General features: G+C 45.0%; 1 gene segment (V, D, J or C); it reads right to left on the reverse strand.

Annotated features, from left to right (window-relative positions):
* Nucleotides 1-16,208: 16,208 nt before the first annotated feature.
* On the reverse strand, nucleotides 16,209-16,686 carry LOC139031412 (T cell receptor beta variable 27-like). The segment is given in 2 exon segments: nucleotides 16,209-16,513; nucleotides 16,638-16,686. Coding segments are annotated over 2 exon segments (354 nt in total).
* Nucleotides 16,687-19,263: the final 2,577 nt, after the last annotated feature.

Below are 19,263 nucleotides of genomic sequence, written 5' to 3' on the forward strand. Positions count from 1 at the left end.
AACTAGCTTATTTCTTTGATTCTGAGATGCCATCTATTGTAAGATGTACTTTAAAATAACTTTTATTGTTTTGGGGTGGTGGCTAAATCTACTATATTAGTCATAAACATTGATTATGGGATTTGCCAATAGTTTAGAAAAGTAAAACCGTGAAAAACAATTTACATTAAAAAGGAGGAAATGTGGTGTGTTAGGGATAACAGTATTCTGGTAACCCTTTCCTATGTGGTGTGTGTGTTGCTTCTACATCTATGGCAGATGTTAGAAACAGTAGTTCCAAATAAACCCCATTAAGTAGCATCCTGGTAAAAAGTACGTGAAGTGAAAGTTGCTCGGTCGTGTTCGACTCTTTGTGACCCCATGGACTATAGATTCCATGGGATTCTCCAGGTCAGAATAGAGGAGTGGGTAGCCTTTCCCTTCTCCAGGGGATCTTCCCAACCCAGGCATCGAACCCAGGTCTCTCACATTGCAGGCAGATTCTTTACAGTCTGAGCCACCAGGGAAACCCACGAATACTGGAATGGGTAGCCGATCCCTTCTCTGGGAATTGAACTGAGTCTCCTGCATTGCAGGTGGATTCTTTACCAGCTGAGCTACAGGTAAAATGTATAGAATAATCCAATTTTTTCTTGACATGAAACATTAAATACATTAAAATCTCTTGGTCAAATAAATCAAACTTTCTTCCAAAATAACCCAGTCTTTTTCTGTTTTAGCAATCCTAAATTCTTCAGACAATTGCTTAATGATTTACTGTGAAGGCATAAGCAAGAGTCTAAAGTGGAAGAAAGCCCTGACTCCCTGTTCCATTTCCCAGATGTAATGAGGTGCTGCTCAAGGGTCAGGTGGATCAGCACAGGAGTCGGGGTCTTCCCACCATTGAGAGAGCTCCAGACAAAACATTCTTTGGACCCTGAGTTGGGGAGGAGGTTGTGAGAGGGAGCTAGGATCTAGAAGCACCTGGCGCTGAATTAGAGGAGAAAGTGTCCCTGGATTTCCCCTCCTTCTCCTAGGAGGAGGCCTCAGCAGAGGGACTGAGAAAACCCTCCACCCAAAGCCCAAGGCCTCAGCTAAAGAAACCTAGGAATGCAGTTCCAGGGCCAGGGATGCAAAGACTATGAAAAATATATATTAAAAAAATGTATTTATTATTTATTTGGCTGCTCCAAGTCTTAGTTGAAATCCATGGGATCTTCAGTCTTGGTTGCAGCGTTCGAATTCTTATATGCAGCATGATCTATTTCCCTGACCAGGGATCGAACTCCAGCTCCCTGCCTTGGGAGTGTGGAGTCTTAGCCATTGAAACAGCAGGGAAGTCCTGAAAAACAATTAAAAATTTTAATTGTTCTCTATTGGCGTATAGTTGCTTGACAATGTAGTGTTAGATTCTACTGTACAGCAAAATGAATCGGCTCTAAGTGTCCATGTCCCTCCCTTTGGATTTCCTTCCCACTCAGGTGACCACAGTGCATTAAGTGTTGTTCCCTGTGCTATACACAACAGGTCCTCGTTGGTTATCTCCTTTGTACAGAGCATCAATAGTGCGCAGGTGTCATTCCCAATGGCCAGCCCAGGGGTCTGAGTCCTTGACTGCAGCTGCCAGAGACTGCAAGGCCATGGCCCCCCGAAGCCACCGTCTTCAGAACTCACTCATTTCTCAGGCAGAACTAAAGAGAGGTCTGGAAATCTTGCATTGGATGCTAAAACTTTCTGGCCTGGCAGTCACACGTCACTTGTACTTTCTGCTCACTCTCGGCATCTAGTCTCATGCCCTGCCCCACCCCCACCTCCAGAAGCCAGGAAGTACAATCCCATCATGTGTCAGGAAGGGGGGAAGCCAGAAACATGTGGGGCACAGCTCTCATGAGTGTGGTGTGCGAGTGTGTGTGTTAGATGCTCAGTTACCGACTCTTTGCTACCCCACGGACTGTAGCCCGCCAGGCTCCTCTGATCATGGGGTTTTCCAGGCAAGAACACTGCAGTGGGTAGCCATTCCCTTCTCCAGGGGATCTTCCCGACCCAGGGATGGAACCTGGGTCTCCTGCACTGCAGGCAGATTCTTTACTCTCTGAGCCCCCAGGGAAGCCCTTGTGATTTATCTCAAGCCACACAATACAAATCTCCTCCATCTCCTTACTACGAGAATGCTAAGTTTGATTAGTTATCTATCTCTCTCCCATGCTGCCGTTAAGTTAGGCAATTCTGACCTTGTTTCCTGTTCCATGAATAGACCTGGATGCATTTCAGTAAATCAAAACCATCATAACCTGATTGTAATTTGTTCAGGAAGGAACATGAGACATAATTCAGGTTGATGAGATGCTATGAGAGGTTTCGGGGCCTTTGGGAAAAACTTTTCTCATTCTTCTAGGTCAGCTTCTAGGAATAACTCTCTTCTTCCTGGATGTGAGGGAGAAAGTGAGGGAGCCCTACTGCGATCTCAGATATAACTGAATTCTTACTACCTCCTGCATCCTAGCTTATTCCTTCTCTCAGAACTTTTCAGTCATTACTGACCATTCAGAGAATGTGGAGAAAGATTTCTTTTTCTCAGTTTTCCTTTATAGGCTGAATGAACAGAATTTGGATTCCCCAAACATTCTCTGGAATCAGCACATGGTTGATCCAGTTTATCTCAAGGAAGGGATGACAATGCGTGACTGTCCTCAGTGGAAAGTAAAGATACTCAGGACTTCCCTGGTGGTCCGCTGATTAAGAATTCTCCTGCCAATGCAGGGGACACAGTTTGGATCTCTGGTCTGGGAAGATCCCTCATGTCTCAGGGCAACTAAGTCCGTGTGCCACAACTACTGAGCCGTGTTCTAGGCCCCGTGCATGACGCTACTGAAGCCCATGTGCTTAGAGCCCGAGGTCTGAAACAAGAGAAGCCACCTCTAGGAGAAGCCTGTACATGGCAACCGAGCGTAGCCTTGGCTTACTGCAACTAGAAAAAGCCTGCACAGCAGTGAAGACCCAGGACAGCCAAAAATAAATGGAAAAAAAAAAACCAGAATAAATAAACAAATAAAAATTTAAAAATATTTTTAAAAAGTGCAAAGATACTGAGCAGGGTAGCAAATGTATAGTAAAAGGAAGAGGATAGGAAAGGAATGGGAAAAAAGTATTTAACCAATGCTTGGGCATAAACAGCTATACTCCAATATTTTTTAAAAATGTTAAACTATAATTTTTAAACATTTTATTTATTTTTGGCTGTGCTGGGTCTTCATTTCTGTGTGCAGCATTCTTGCCTGGTAAATTCCATGGATGGAAAAGCCTGGCAGGCTACAGTCCCGGGGATCTCAAAGAGTCAGATATGAATGAGCTCAAGCACAACAACAACAAATTTCTAATTTGCCTTTGTAAAAATTCTAAACAGATGTTTAAAAAATTATATCACCACTTTTTATAACCTTAGACTCTTACAGTTTAAATAGAATTTTGAAGATTAATACATTAATCAAAAAAAAAAAAAAAAAGAAAATGGTAGGGGAGAAGTTCCCTAGTGTGGATCTGAAAGAGGTGTCCTCCGGGTGTGGGTCGAGTTTCACGACTTTAGGCTGGGAACAACACAGATGATTGGGCAGGACCGCTCCGGAATGACCCCTGACTTGGAAAAGGGAGGTGAGGGGGGCTTAAAAATTAGCCTGTGCTCCCCTGGCTGAGAAGTGTGGCTGTAGGCTTGGTCCCTCCCTGCTGTCTGCCTTTCTTCTAATGGACACACACATGCCGTAGAAGCAGCAGAACTCGGGTCCTGACTCAGGGTCCCCCCCACCCCGCTTCCTGCAGGGTCCTCGCTTTTTGTGCAGAGAGGATGTGGCCGTGCTGCGCTGTGGATTCACTGCTGACGCAGAGGTACACAGACGTCTGGTTGGTGGCGGCAGACTCCAGGGTCAGAGGGAAGCTCTCCTTCTTCTTTCTGGAGACACTGTACCCATGGGGCACATCGCCTTTCTCAACCATGCCAACATTGATTGAGAAATGGAGCAGCCGCAGCCCCAGAGCTGGGTCTTGTCGGTACCAGAACATTCTCTTATATCTATGTTCTGTATACATTCTATCACAACCTTCTCTCCCCTCCTTTTGGCCAGATATCTTGGAGTTTGGGTTACTTGTGCATCCATGAGGCCTGTGAAGGAGGATGGAGGAGGTGAAAAAAGAGGCCAGCAGGAAGCTTCCCTGGTGGCTCAGTGGTAAAGAGTCTGCCTGCAGTGCAGGAGACCAGGGTTCGATCCCTGGATCGGGGAAGATCCCCTGGAGAAGGAAATGGCAACCCACTCCAGTATTCTTGCCTGGAAAATTCCATGAACAGAGGAAGCTGGCAGGCTACAGTCCTTGGGGTCACAAAGAGTCAGACATGACCAAGCACACAGGCACACACAGGAAGCTTGATGAGAGAAAAATTTTGTATCCAGGGTCTAGAAGCAATGGGACAGGGGTTTGCCACCAATTTTCTGGACTCACCTACTCCCAGGAAGCAAAAGGCACAGAAGAACCTGATTCTCATGGCAGGTTCAAGGCAAGAGGGTCCTCTCCCAGACCCAGGCTACAGGTGGATGGGCTATGAAGTCACGGTCCCGCCCAAGCTCATGGTCCCTCAGCCACTCAAGATTCTAGAGAGTCAGGAGGTGCTAAAGTGAAAGCCAACCCTTTCCCTTGTGAGTGTATATGTGTGTGTGTAGAAAAAAAGTTAACGTTGTCTGATCTGTGGAAGGAGCTGCTTACACAGTTGGTATTCGGCTCGATCCCAGTTGGCCTGGGAACTTGAATTTCTGGAGTGTTCTCACCATTTGATAACTGGTGACTGTGATTCATTTTACCTGGAGTGCTTGCACAAACAACGCAGCTTATGCTGAGCACGGTGGGATTTCTCTGAGTCTGGAATTCAGTATGCGCTAGATAGCAAGGGCCTGTGTGCTGAGCTCTCTCAGTTTGCTAGGGCTCCCTTAGTAAAGTTCTGTAGAAGGGGCGACTTAACAGAAATTTATTTTCTCACTGTACTGGAAGCAGGAAATTCAAGATCAAAGTGTTGGTGGGTTGGTTTCTTCTGAGGCCTCTCCCCTTGGAGGGTTGGTGGCCGTCTTCTCCCCTGTCCTCACATTGTCTTGCTTCTTTGTTTCCATGTCCTCATTTTCTCCTCTTGTAAGGACACTAGCCATACTGGCGACAGGCCTATCCCAGGGACCTCATTTAACATGGATTATTGCTTTAAAGACCTCCTCTCCAAATAGAGTCACGTTCTGAGGTACTGAGGGTCAGGACTTCATCAAATTATTTTTTTAAAATTAATTAATTTATTTATTTTTGGCTGTGCTGGGTCTTCATTGCGGCTTGTGTACTTTCTCTAGCTGTAGTGAGCAAGGGCTACTTTTTGGTTGCGGTGTGTGGGTTTCTCATTGTGGTGACTTCTGTTGTTGTGGAGCGTGGGCTCCAGGGCACGCGGACTTCAGTAATTGTGGCATGTGAGTTCAGAAGTTGCCGATCACGGGCTCTAGAGCCCAGGCTCAATCTTTGTGGTGCATGGGCTTAGTTTCTCCATAGCATGTGGTATCTTCCCAGGCCAGGGATCGAACCCATGTTTCCTGCATTGACAGGCGGATTCCTAACCACTGGACCACCAGGGAGACCCCAGCATTTGAATTTCGAGAGGACACAATTCAGTCTACAATTCCAGCTGCCTGAAAGATCTGAGATGCTGAGTCTCTAACAGGCATCTCTGGGCAGAAACACTGCATAGCAGTTGTTGGATCTTCCTTGCTGGGGTGAAAGTGAGCACCATCCTGGGATGGGGAGGGCATTTGGATGTCTCACACAGATTCCTCCTAATCTGACATGTCTAGATGAAAGGTATTAGACTAAGATTAAAATTCTGCCATGGCATATAGAGTAATAAATGTTTTCCTTTATTTAAAAAAAACAAAAACAAAAAAAGTCCTTACAAAAAAATATTTCATTGGTCTAAGTTATAAACAATTTCCATGTTCATATACATTTTTTATAAACACACACACATATATGTGTTTGTGTGTGTGCATTTAGGCACGTGTGTGTATGTGTGCACACATATAATTTATCTCTTAGTAAGCACTGTTTCTCCACAGAAGTTGATTTGGAGAATTGCTAGTCACACAACTTCCCCTGTCACACTCAGGCTCACTTACAAGTAGAGTTTCAAGAGTTAAGTTCCTTGAAGTTTGGGATCATTCATGCTCCCTTCAAGCACAGTTTCTGCCCCAGCCCCTCCAGTTCTAACTTAAGCATCAGATTTAAAAAAGCCTCATGTTTGTCAAGATGAAGAAACAGAATTTGAGTCACTTCAGTCATACTCTATGAGCAATTTCAGATTATTTATGTTTACAATTTTAAACAGTGAAACAGTATTTACTGTGAAGTATAAGATTTCTGTTTGACAAATACAATTTTTGGTTCATACTTGAGATATTTTATTGAATCTGAGTAAGATTTTAAATGCTTTAATATTATATGCATTAATATTAATGAAAACATGGATATGCATTCATTATACATATACATTCATTAATACATATTCATATGTATTAATATTAATGAAAGGCATTAATATAGTCTTATTTTACAATTGCTGATTTATTAATAAATCTAAAGACCAAATCAAGAATATGTTGATTATTAGTGATTATTACACGACAGTTAAAGAGAAAACATTGTTATCTAGGGGAGCAGGGAGGAGTCTGCTAACATATTATTTCTCTGGCAGACAAATAGACTAGCCATACTATGGCAGAAGGCAAAGGGTTCTGGGTCTTTTTATTATTTGTTGTGAAGGAGAGAAATTCCAAACCAAGAGCTACTCAGGAAAAGATTCCTTCCACAGAGTCCCTCTGTCCCAATCTCCTTCCTGTCCCCGCAGCAGGAGTTTGGGGGCAGGGGGTGCACATACCTGCTCTGAGCCCAGTGACCCCAGCAGCTCATGAGAGGTCCTCTCCCCAGCTGAACTCCCCTCCTACCCCCATCACCACGGCTCTTCTCTGGGGCTGGAGACGATTGTGGGGTCCATGACCAGAAAATGCTGTGCTTGAACCTGCGATGGTGAGGGTTTTACAGAAATAGGTGAGTCTAGAGCAGAAACCTGGAGAAGGTACTGGCGACCCACTGCAGTACTCTTGCCTGGAAGATCCCATGGACGGAGGAGCCTGGTAGGCTGCAGTCCATGGGGTCGCGAAGAGTTGGACACAACTGAGCGACTACTTTCACTTTCATGCATTGGAGAAGGAAATGGCAACCCACTCCAGTGTTCATGCCTGGAGAATCCCAGGGATGGGGGAACCTGGTGGGCTGCCGTCTATGGGGTCGCAGAGAGTCGGACACGACTGACGTGACTTAGCAGCAGGAGAGCAGAACCCGGCAGTGTCTCTGCTCAATAATAACATCATCAAGTGAAAAACATCCCTTGGAAATCTTTCTCATCAGTTTTGTTGCCTAAGCTGCTTATAAAAGGAGCTCTTCGCTGGAAAGAGCCCTGGTGAATGAAATGGAAACCCACTCCAGTATTCTTGCCTAGTAGACCCCATGGACAGAGGAGCCTGGCAGGCTACAGCTCATGGGGTGGCAAGAGTTGGACTTGACTGTCTGACTAAACAACAACAAAGCTGGAAAGAAACATATATTCTGACTAGAATTCTGGAAGGCGTCTTAGCATCCTTGCACTGATATTTATTGAATCCTTGCTGTATGCCAGATACTGGGAATACAGCCATGGACCGCAGGCATGCTCCGTGCCTCACAGAGCTTCCTTTCAATCCATCGTCTGTGCATCACATAAAACGGGGAGATTTATATCAAACAAAAACTTACTTTACCAGGACTATTGCAAAACTAAGATGTGTAAAAGGCGTGTTGTGTTCAGTAAAAGGTCAGAGACTGGAGGAACCGAGGAGGCCATCACGAGATCAGAGCAGAGTAGGAGTTTGCAGGTGGACCTGGCAGAGGAAAGGTCAGGGGCAATTCGAGGTTATCTTGGTAGACAGGTGGTAATAAGCAAATATAAAATAACTCTGAATAAAGTGATGAGCCCCGAGGAAGTGAAATCCAGGGGCCAGGACCTGCAGTTGGAAAGGCAGTTTGTTTGTGATGGAGTAGAAGGGACTCCTACTAACTGGGGCCCTGGAACACCAAATACCTCCTGGGTAGAGTGTTGAGAGAGCCTTCTGTGGTTGGGAGCTTCCCCCATAAGGGCAGGACCCAGGAAGGCAGAGTCACCTCTCTCCCACGACCTCCTTTCTGTGCAGAGAGGAAGTGGTTGTGCAGGGTGGTGGGGTCATGGCTGGTAGAGGCATCTGAGAGGGGCTGGGCATCTGCAATTTGAGATGTCTTCTGCAATTTGAGAAATGCTCAGCCTTATTTTATTTTTCTTTTTTAAAAAATTTATTTATTTGGCTGTGTCAAGTCTCAGTTGTGGCACAGATCATGTGGGGTCTTTCACTGTGGCTTGCAGGCTCAGTATTTGCTCTATAGCACATGGGCTCGGCAGTCGAGGTTAGGGAATGAACCTGCATCTATGGCATTGCAAGGCGGATTCTTTTTTTTTTTTTCCATTCATTTTTATTACTTGAGTCTAATTACTTTACAATATTGTAGTGGTTTTTGCCATACATTGACATGAATCAGCCATGGATTTACATGTGTTCCCCATCCCAATCCCCTCTCCCGCCTCCCTCCCCATCTGATCCCTCTGGGTCTTCCCAGTGCACCAGCCCTGAGCACTTGTCTCATGCATCCAGCCTGGGGGCTGGTGATCTGTTTCACCCTTGATAGTATACTTGTTTCAATGCTGTTCCCTCAGAACATCCCACCCTCACCTTCTCCCACAGAGTCCAAAAGTCTGTTCTATACATCTGTGTCTCTTTTTCTGTTTTGCATATGGGTTTATCATTACCAACTTTTTAAATTCCATATATATGCATTAGTATACTGTATTGTTCTTTATCTTTCTGGCTTACTTCACTCTGTATAATGGGCTCCAGTTTCATCCGTCTCATTAGAACTGATTCAAATGAATTCTTTTTAATGGCTGAGTAATATTCCATTGCATATATGTACCACAGCTTCCTTATCCATTCGTCTGCTGATGGACATCTAGGTTGCTTCCATGTCCTGGCTATTATAAACAGTGCTGCGATGAACATTGGGGTGCACGTGTCTCTTTCAGATCTGGTTTCCTCAGTGTGTATGCCCAGAAGTGGGATTGCTGGGTCATATGGCAGTTCTGTTTCCAGTTTTTTAAGGAATCTCCACACTGTTCTCCATAGTGGCTGTACTAGTTTGCATTCCCACCAACAGTGTAAGAGGGTTCCCTTTTCTCCACACCCTCTCCAGCGTTTATTGCTTGTAGACTTTTGGATAGCAGCCATCCTGACTGGTGTGTAATGGTACCTCATTGTGGTTTTGATTTGCATTTCTCTGATGATGAGTGATGTTGAGCATCTTTTCATGTGTTTGTTAGCCATCTGTATGTCTTCTTTGGAGAAATGTCTCTTTGGTTCTTTGGCCCATTTTTTGATTGGGCCATTTATTTTTCTGGAATTGAGCTGCAGGAGTTGCTTGTATATTTTCGAGGTTAATCCTTGGTCTGTTTCTTCATTTGCAGCCTTATTTTAAAAGGCATAAAACGTTTAGAGACTCCCATTGTTGGTGCTCTTGGCACCAGCTGAGCAATATATTAGTTGTAGCCTTATTCCCAGGTGGTGTGAGTGGTAAAGAACCCACCTGCCAATACAGCAGACCTAAGAGACAAGAGACATGGGTTTGATCCCTGGGTCAGGAAGATCCCCTGGAAAAGGAAATGACAACCCACTCCAGTATTCTTGCCTGGAGAACCCCATGGACAGAAGAGCCTGGCGGGCTACAGTCCATGGTGTTGCAAAGAGCTGGACATGACTGAGTGACTTATACACACACACAGCCCTATTCCTGGCTCTTGTCTGGATCATTACATATGGGTCACAGTGCATATTTTGGTTACACCACAGAGTCGTGTTCTTTCCTGACCCTGAAACCTGATAAACTTGGACTTTAATGGCATTAGCACCCATGGACATGATAGATAAAGAAAGATGGTACTGGGAGAGAGAGCTCAGTGGAGAGTCAGTGTACTATCACCAGAGACAGGCTTAATGTAGGAGTCTGGAAAACCAAGCTCAGGAGCATTCTACCTGTGCCCACGAACCACCTAATCCAAGGAGACAAATGGCTGCACAGCAGAGAAGCCCCAGTGTTCAGGGAAGGTGAGTTCATTGGCGAGATGTCTGTGTTAGCTCTGGCTACCAGGGAGGCATTCTATGATATGTTGTCTGCCAGTTGCCCATGCTCAGAATCCCCCTCTAAAGACCAAAAGTCACGCTCATTTTCTGCATAGCTTCAAATGTGATTTTTTATCTGCTGCTGCTGCTAAGTCACTTCAGTTGTGGCCGACTCTGTGCGACCCCATAGATGGCAGCCCACCAGGCTCCCCCGTCCCTGGGATTCTCCAGGCAAGAGCACTGGAGTGGGTCACCATTGCCTTCTCCAACGCATGAAAGTGAAAAGTGAAAGTGAAGTCACTCAGTCGTGTCCGACTCTTCACGACCCCATGGACTGCAGCCCACCAGGCTCCTCCATCCATGGGATTTTCCAGGCAAGCATTCTGAGTGGGTTGCCATTGCCTTCTGATTTTTATCTGCAACTGATCAACTCAAAATGAAAAGCAGCTAGTAGCCTCTGTCTCCACAGGTTTATAGTGGTGTATTCTTATCTTTTGTCTCTTCTTAAACTTCTTAAAGCTCTACACACATTATTATTTCAGCATCACAATTTTTCACTAGTATATAATTGAATTTTCTCACTATTACCATAGTCTGGATCCTTCGAAGGATTTTTCATCATTCTTGGTGTCTCTCTAAACTTCTCCTCAAAATTATTTTTATCAATTTATCTAAATCTGTAAGTTTATATTTATCCCACTGAAGCGCCACTTACAAAGGTTCCCATCTTCAGTGATTCCCCTTAGTGAGGGGCGTGCCAAAGTTCTCCTCGCCCTGAGCCTGATCAGGTCAATTGTTATTGAGGAGTATGATGCGGAAGAAAGGAAATGACTGTAAAATCCACATCTCTTTTCTCTTTAATTCTTTCTTCAGATCTACATCACCGTTCTGCCATCTATTTTGCTGCATAATCATTGTGTGGTCTTTGTAAGTGTCCTTTATTTAGTCTAAACATTGAGATGCCTTTGTTCTCCTAGCTTCAGCATTGTCACTGAGTCACTAAGTTATATCCAGCTCTTTGTGACTGCATGGGCTGTTGTCTGCCCAGGCTCCCCTGTCCATGGGATTTTCCAGGCAAGAATACTGGCGTGGGTTGCCATATCCTTCTCTAGGTGATCTTCCTGGCCCAGGGATCAAACCTGCATCTTCTGCATTAGCAGGCTGATTCTTTAACACCAAGCCACCAAGGAAGCCCTCCCCTAGCTTAACTCAGGTCTGCCATATGCTTTCTGCTTCATACTTTCATCTTTTATTCTTATACATTTCTTTTCACTTTTTGTACATATGTCTCTAAGAACATATCTCATGTCTACCTCTTGTACTTGAGGAACATGTCGTCAGTCCCAAAGAAAGAAACTGGGAAGTTGTGGCTTCTCCGTCTGAAAGTAGAGAGACTTGGATTCTGGATGGCTAGGGAAAATCTAACATTTCATGTATGTGTGTGTGTCTGTGTGTGTGTGTCCATGTATTAATAATTGTGGGTCATTCTGTGTATGTGTATACTCCTCTTTTTTATTTTTGCTTGCAATTAGAGTATATTTACTTTTAATTACATTTTGTTTTCTTCTAGAAAATGAAGCATATCAAAACTCAATTATATGCAGGAACCAGTTTTTAAGGATTGCTACAAAATTGTGCACTCTGACTGCTCTTCAAAACTCCTTGATTACTCAAGACTGAATGAATTAGTTTTCATCAAGACTGGCAAAAAGATTAAGTTTGTAGAACATGGTGAATTGAGTCTGAAGTACCAATGGAGATTTCAAGTGACACCACCATGTAGAAAGTTGCATAAGTTGGGCTGAAGCTCAAATTAGGTAACTGGCTAGAATACTGAATTTGATAGTTGTTTATTAAAGTGATGAACTTGAATGATGTTGTTCCGAGAAAGTTCATAAAGTAATGACAAGAGAGAAAAAAAATGGAATATTGGAACAAATCAATTTAATGGAAGAATACAGAAATAGTAGTCTACCAAAGACATTGATGGTGAGTGAACCAAAAATTAAGAAAACAAATCATGAGTAGTATTCTGCCTTAGTCTGGCTGCTTTAACAAAACTTCAGACTGGGTAGCTTATAAACAACAGAAATTATTACCCACAGTTCTGGAGGTTGGAAGTCTGAGATCAGGGTGCTTGCGTTATTGGTGGGTGGTCTTTTCTTGTAACCTCACTTAGTTAGGGGGTGGGCTAGGGAGCTCACTGGGGTTTCTTTCATAAGGGCGTTAGTTCCACCCACGAGGGCTCCATTCTTTTGACCTAATCATCTCCCTGCCCTTCCCTGATGGCTCAGTCATTGAGGAATCCACCTGCAATGCAGGAGGCCTGGGCTCGATCCCTGGGTTTGGAAGATCCGCTGAGGAGGGCATGGCAACCCACTCCAGTATTCTTGCCTGGAGAATCTCCATGGACAGAGGAGCCAGGCGGGCTGCAGTCCATGGGGTCACAAAGAGTTGGACACGACTGAGTGACTAAGCACACAGTAGTCATCTCCCAAAGGCCCCACCCCCAACACCATCACATTTGCAACTAGAATTCAACATAAATTCAGGGTAGAGGGGGAAATGTAAACTTCTAGACCATAGCATGTTTTAGCTCTAAAAGTCCACCCGGTTTTGTAGATATTTCTTTAGCATGTGAGCAATTATTCGAGGTAGAAGTTAGGCAACAGAAAAAGATTCCATAAGAAAGATCAAGATTGAATTCCTTTTAGGAACAGTTTAAATCAGAACTCTCCTGGTCCTAGGAACAAAGAGAAAACTGGTGCCTTAGGGCAGGTCTACATCAAGAGTAATGGTATGCCAGCTCCAGGCTCTGATACAATGGAGGGCACTGGGTTTGTGGATTCTATATAAGTGCAAAGGGGTCTGTTGACCTCATTGTTTCAGAGTCTCTCATGAGATGGGGTTAACTTGTGATGACTTCCAGGAACTAAGAATAAGTTATTGGATATAGACTCTATTTCACAGGAAGCAGTCTTTGGGTGTCAGTCTCCACTGACATCTTTGATTTAACTGGTATAATTCTATTTATATTGAGAATATAATAAAAGTGGGGCTTCCCAGGTGACACCAGTGGTAAAGAATTAGCCTGTGGTAAAGAACACCCCTCCAATGCAGGAGATGTGAGGGTTCAATCCCTGGGTGGGGAAGATCCCCTGGAGAAGGACATGGCAAGCCACTCCAGTATTCTTGCCTGGTGTACTACAGACATGACTGAACACAGCACAACCATAATAAAAGGTGTAATTCAGCTTGGACCTAAAGAGCAACAAATGTTGTAGTTCAGAAATACCTGGGTAAGTCTTGCAAAAAGGAGAGAATGGTCCCCTGGAAGTCTCTGTGTATGACAGCGTGTAATATTCCCAGGAGAGAACTCACCTTGAAGCAAGGGTAGGCATAGAGCCTGGCAGGATAAACCTACCCAGTGTTACAGCCATAGTTCTTGAAAAGATGAGCAGATTCTAAGCTTAGCTGGGTTTATTGCCTGAATTTGTGTCTTGGATGAAGTCCTATGCCTTCCCTTGCTTCAAGTTAAAATTATTATTTTAATGGTTGGAATGTATGTAATTGAATGAAACTTTGTGCTAAAATCTCAGTTAGACGTCGGAGATCAAGACACAGATCTGTAGTCTTGCCCCTTCAGCACCGATAAAGAAAAGGTTGAGCCAAAGGCTTTCTCTTGTATTTCATTGATAGTGGTGCCTCTTGGTAGGAAACTCTACCTGGGCATGATGATGTATCCCACTGGGAGCAATAATAAGGTCTGCTGTATTGAGCTGCAAAGCTGAAGCATCTGCTTGGCTGACAGGTATTTTAGGGCTCAACAGAAAAGAATCCAATGGATACAGTGGTACCCAAGAGAGGCAACATCCTTGTCAGGTGACATATAGCACAGAGCAAACGGGGGCTACAATGGAGGAAGAATAAAACTACTAGAGGACATGATTTATCTTGTTTACGTACCCAGGTGGAAACCCTTGGCATTTCCCCAAGGTAGGTGTAGGAGAGGACTTTGCAGGGGACTTAGATCCTGGACAAGTCAGAGAGGTATTGGGAAGATGATAGAAAAGAAGACCAATTCCTTTATGTGTATAACAGGACTCTTTTCAGACACTCTGGTAAGTACAGGGAAAAGAGTAACCAGTATAGGCACAGTTCCTGCTCTCATTGACTTTGCCTTTATTCATGCAAATTTTAAATAGCAAACAATGAAGTGTGTTAATTGCCCCGAGAAGAACAGTTTGGGCTGTCCTTAGAGCGCTAGCCTGGTGGCTCAGACAGTAAAGTGTCTGCCTGCAATGCAGGTGACCTGGGTTCGATTCCTGGGTTGGGAAGATCCTCTGGAGAAGGAAATGGCAACCCACTCCAGTACCCTTGCCTGGAAAATTCCATGCACAGAGGAGCCTAGTAGGCTACAGTCCATGGGGTCACAAAGAGTCAGACACGACTGAACGACTTCACTTCACTAGATCACATAGCAGAGGAAATAATCCCATCAGGGATTTGAGGAAATCTTCCTGGAGGAAAAGACTTCTGGATTGGTATGTGGTGAAATCGCCAGCTAGGTGTTGAGGTAGAGAGGGAGAGGAAGAGTGCTCTGGGAGAGTGAACATTACTGGTAAAGATCCAAGAGTGAATCAGCGTAGGACATATTTGGGGACCTGAGGGAAGTGGACTCTGTCTCCTTGAATGGAAAGCAGGTATGGTAACTGAAAGAGGACATTCCTCTTAGGAAGGTGGTGGTTTAGTCCCTCAGTCATGTCTAACTCTTGTGACCCCATGAACGGTAGCCTGCCAGGCTCCTCTGTCCATGGGGTTTCCCAGGCAAGAATACTGGAGTGGGTTGCCATTTCCTTCTCCAGTTAGGAAAGTGCATGCATGCGTGCTAAGTCACTTCAGTCATGCCCAACTCTTTGAGACCCTATGGACTGTAGCCCACCAGGCTCTTCTGTCCATGGGATTCCCCGGGCAAAAATACTGGAGTGGGTTGCCATGCCTTCCTCCAGGGAATCTTCCTAACCCCAGGATCAAACCTGCATCTCTTATGTCTCCTGCATTGGCAGGTGGGTTCTTTACCACGAGTGCCACCTGGGAAGCCCAATTAGGAAGGAAGACAGGTGCAAAGGCTGCATCTTGGAGGGTGTTGAGAAGCTTGTGAACTACCATAAACTTGCAACTTTAAGTAAATGAAAGACACTGATGGGTTTTAGGCTCCAGAGTGGTTTGTGGGTGAGGGCAAGGAGTGGAAGGTGGTGGGAGACCACATATCAGATCACAGTGTTATCAATGAGATTAGAAAAATTAGTAAAATTTGCAAGGAATTTAATACTGAGAAGCATGCAGGTGATGGTGGTGGATTAAGTATGGAGGGAGAGTATGTCTGAGATGGTGAGGATGACTCCTACATCTCTGGCTTGTGCGTTTGGCTGGATGGCGGACCACTTGCAGAGATGAGGGAAATGGGAGAGATATTAGATTTAGTTAACAACTCAGATGTGCTATTCTCCCCAAGTGTCAAACCCTCCAGGAATAGGTCCTAGAAGGTGGGATTGAAATTTGGTTGAGTGATTGGGCTGAAAATGAAATCTTCAGTTTGGGCTACAGTGAAGCTCAGCGAGGAGGAAGGATTGCAGTATGCATAAAATTCCTTTTCTAGGAGAGAAATTCTTTACCCTTGGTGCTAGACCTCACACAGGGAGCATGTCCTGCCTGCACTTTGAAAAGCTCACGGGTACTGGAAGTAAGAGGGGGACACGTTGTCAAGGGGCTGCCTTGCTCAGATTCCCCAAAGCTCGGGAGACAGGGGAGGACTCCTGGGGTCTCTGATGGTGGGGAGGTTTGTCTTCTTGGCTGGGTGGGGCCTCCCAGGGAGGAGCCTTCTCTCTCTTGTGGCTGCACTTTTTGTGCAGAGAGCAGCTGGCTGTGTCACGCTGTGGATTTACTGCTGGCGCAGAGGTACAAGGAGGTCTGTTTGGTGCTGGCCAACTCCAAGGTCAGGGGGAAGTTTGGTTTCTCTTCTCGAGAGACAGTGTATCCATCAGGGATATCTCCCTTTTGAACATTCCCATTGTTCCTTGAAAAGTAGATCAGCCTTGGGCCCAGCCCTGGGTCTTGTCGATACCAGTACATCGCTTCGTGGTTCATATTCTGAGAACAAGTCAATGTCACCCTCTTTTTGGTCTCTGTGATGCGGTATCTTGGGTTCTGGGTCACATCGGCTTCCAGGGAGCCTGTGGAGGAAGGAGATAGAGCAAAAGAAAGCTGAGGAGGCACCTGGCGCTGCAACCTTCAGAGAAGGATGAGCTAAAACTGGCACGCTACGGCCAAGGCTTGCCCATGCGTTCTGGGACTCACCTGCTCCCAGGAGACAAAACAGGACACAGCCCAGGAGCCGGGGGCCCATGGCAGCGTCACTCAGGCTCTGCCTGCCCTGGGGCCCTCGTTGGCTTCTGTGATGTCTCTCTGTAGCTAACTTGACCCTCATTTTCAGGAGCGTAGCCACTCCCATCTCCTTAGAGGGCTGAAGGGTAACACAGGTGATAGGTCCTGGCCAATGTGGGCTGGCCAGGCTTGCAGTCACTGGCATTTTCCTTGCCCTCCTCTGAGACTGCTGGTTTCTATCCATCTGACATCTTTTTATTAGCATACTCTTGTCAAAGTTGAAAACTATTTCTGTATTTTTATATCTTTATCATAAAAATTGTTATAGCATATTTGATCATCACTTAGAAATGTGAGAACATGAAACTTCCACTATCATCAATGCAACAGTTTTTCTACCTCAGAAGTTCTCATTTGTACTCTGTAGAAAAAAATCCAAGATTATTCCTATCTTTGACTATCCACTGGTATACTTTTTATCCACAATCTTTTGAAAGTGTCTCCTGTGTAAAAACTTAGCCAAATCCACTTCATGAGTTATTTTATCAATCTGTATTCAGTTCAAGATCCTAGACTTAGGGCTCTTTTCTTGTTAGCAGATTAAATTTAGTAGTAGCCAGTGTAAGTTGGCATCATTGACTCAATGGACATGAGTTTGGGCAAATTCCGGGAGGTCGTGAAGGACAGGGAAGCCTGATGTGCTGCAGTTCATGTGGTCACAAAGAGTTGGACGTGACTGAATGATTGAGCAACAGTGTAGGTAACTTCTTTTTTCAAGGCTGGTGTTAGATGGATCTTTCTTCCTTCTCTTTTCTCTCCTCTTACAGGAGCTGTGAAAGGCAAAGAGATCTGCCTTCTTCAATAACCTCTTCATTTTACCAGCCAGTTCAGTTTCTTTGCTGCTTGAGGGGTCTGGTTTTCCTGGCTGGTGGTCTCCAGATGGGGCTCCACATGGGAGGGTTCCGTTGCTGGATATTGCCTTGTAGCCAGGCTGTGTTTTCTGCTCTAGATCACAGTCATGGGGAGCTCTGCCTATAACTGGGGTGTCATAGCATCTTCTTCGCTCCTCCAGCCACTCACATAGTGTGTCCTTTTCCAGGACACAATGTCCTTCCTGCATTGAGGTGACTTTCCTGGGATTGCTGAGACTATTTCCCCGCATTGAACACCTTTGAGGTTTTCTTGAGCTTTGCTGGAACCAAGGCATTCTTGGGCAGGAGGAGGAGAGGGAAAGACACTGCCCCATCCTCCTAATTGCTTCAGCCACAGCTAGAGCTTTGCTGAATCACTGTCATCTCCAGGCAAGAAACGGGTCCTCATCTCAAACTTCAGAGATGGCTTTCTTGCTCCCAGTCCCCTTCATGGTGGAGGGAGTTCAGGGCCAACAGTCCCTATTCCATACAAATAAGGGAGATGCAGCTGGTGTCATGACATTAACTCAGCTCTATGGAGGAATCTTCTTTCTTTTTCTATTTCTGTGCCACTCCTTAAAAAAAAAAAAAAAAAAGATTATTTTTGGCTGCACTGGGTCTTTGTTGCAGTGCTCAGGCTTCTCATTGTGGTGGCTTCTCTTGTTGCGGAGCACAGGCTCTAGGGGCAGCCAGGCTTCAGTAGTTGTGGTCCATGGGCTTAATTGCCCCGCGCCACGTGGGATCTTCCCAGACAAGGGACCAAACCGGTGTCCCCTGAATAGCAAGGTGAATTCTTAACCCCTGGACCACCAGCCTGCGCCATCTTTTCTTTTGGAAAAGATGGTGGGGAGCAAAACTGGCTCTACTTCAGTCCTAGGAAGCCCTCCATATCTTAGCTATGGGTACAAGTGTTCTCGAAGAGGGGAGAAAAAGTAGTTTTAATTCTCATGAACCTGCCTCAAGTAAATAATTTTGTATTACTCAGTAAACCTTATCATTCCAAATTGCATCTTTCCAAATCTTTCAGTTTGTCTACATTCACAAAGATAAACTCACGATGTATATATACTTTTATCCATTGGATTTTCCAAATTCCATGGTACTTTCAACACCATGAGTGAGTGAAGTTGCTCAGTCGTGTCCGACTCTTTGCGACCCCATGGACTGTAGCCTACCAGGCTCCTCCATCCATGGGATTTTCCAGGCAAGAGTACTGGAGTGGGTTGCCATTTTCTTCTCCATTCAACACCATAGAGGTGGATAATTACAACTCAAAGATTTACAGTTTATCCCAAGCACTTGCTATGTTAGATTAACCCAATATTTAGGAGGCAGCTGCTTCTATATTCCTACTGAGTCATGAGCTAATTCAGTCTCAGATACATGCTCCTTCCCCCATCCCTGTCCTATTGACTGTGAAGCTGCTTTGGTTTCTTTCTCATCATCAAGCAGGACACTGAAGTGATGCTGTTGACCTGAGTCCCCCATATCCTTGTACTAGGAACCAGTTCCTATATCTCCTCACCCTTCCTTCTCAGAACTTCCTTCTGTTTGCTCCTTCCCAAGGCCAACACATTCAAGAGTTTTGGGGTCCCCCAGTATGGGCCAGGCTCCTGTGTCCCTAACAAAGGGAGTGAGAAGAAAGCAGAATCCTCGAGATGTCCAGGAGCTCCGAAATGGCCCCTCCA

Source organism: Odocoileus virginianus, chromosome 1 (assembly GCF_023699985.2).
Source record: "Odocoileus virginianus isolate 20LAN1187 ecotype Illinois chromosome 1, Ovbor_1.2, whole genome shotgun sequence".
In the NCBI taxonomy this organism is placed as follows: Eukaryota; Metazoa; Chordata; class Mammalia; order Artiodactyla; family Cervidae; genus Odocoileus; species Odocoileus virginianus.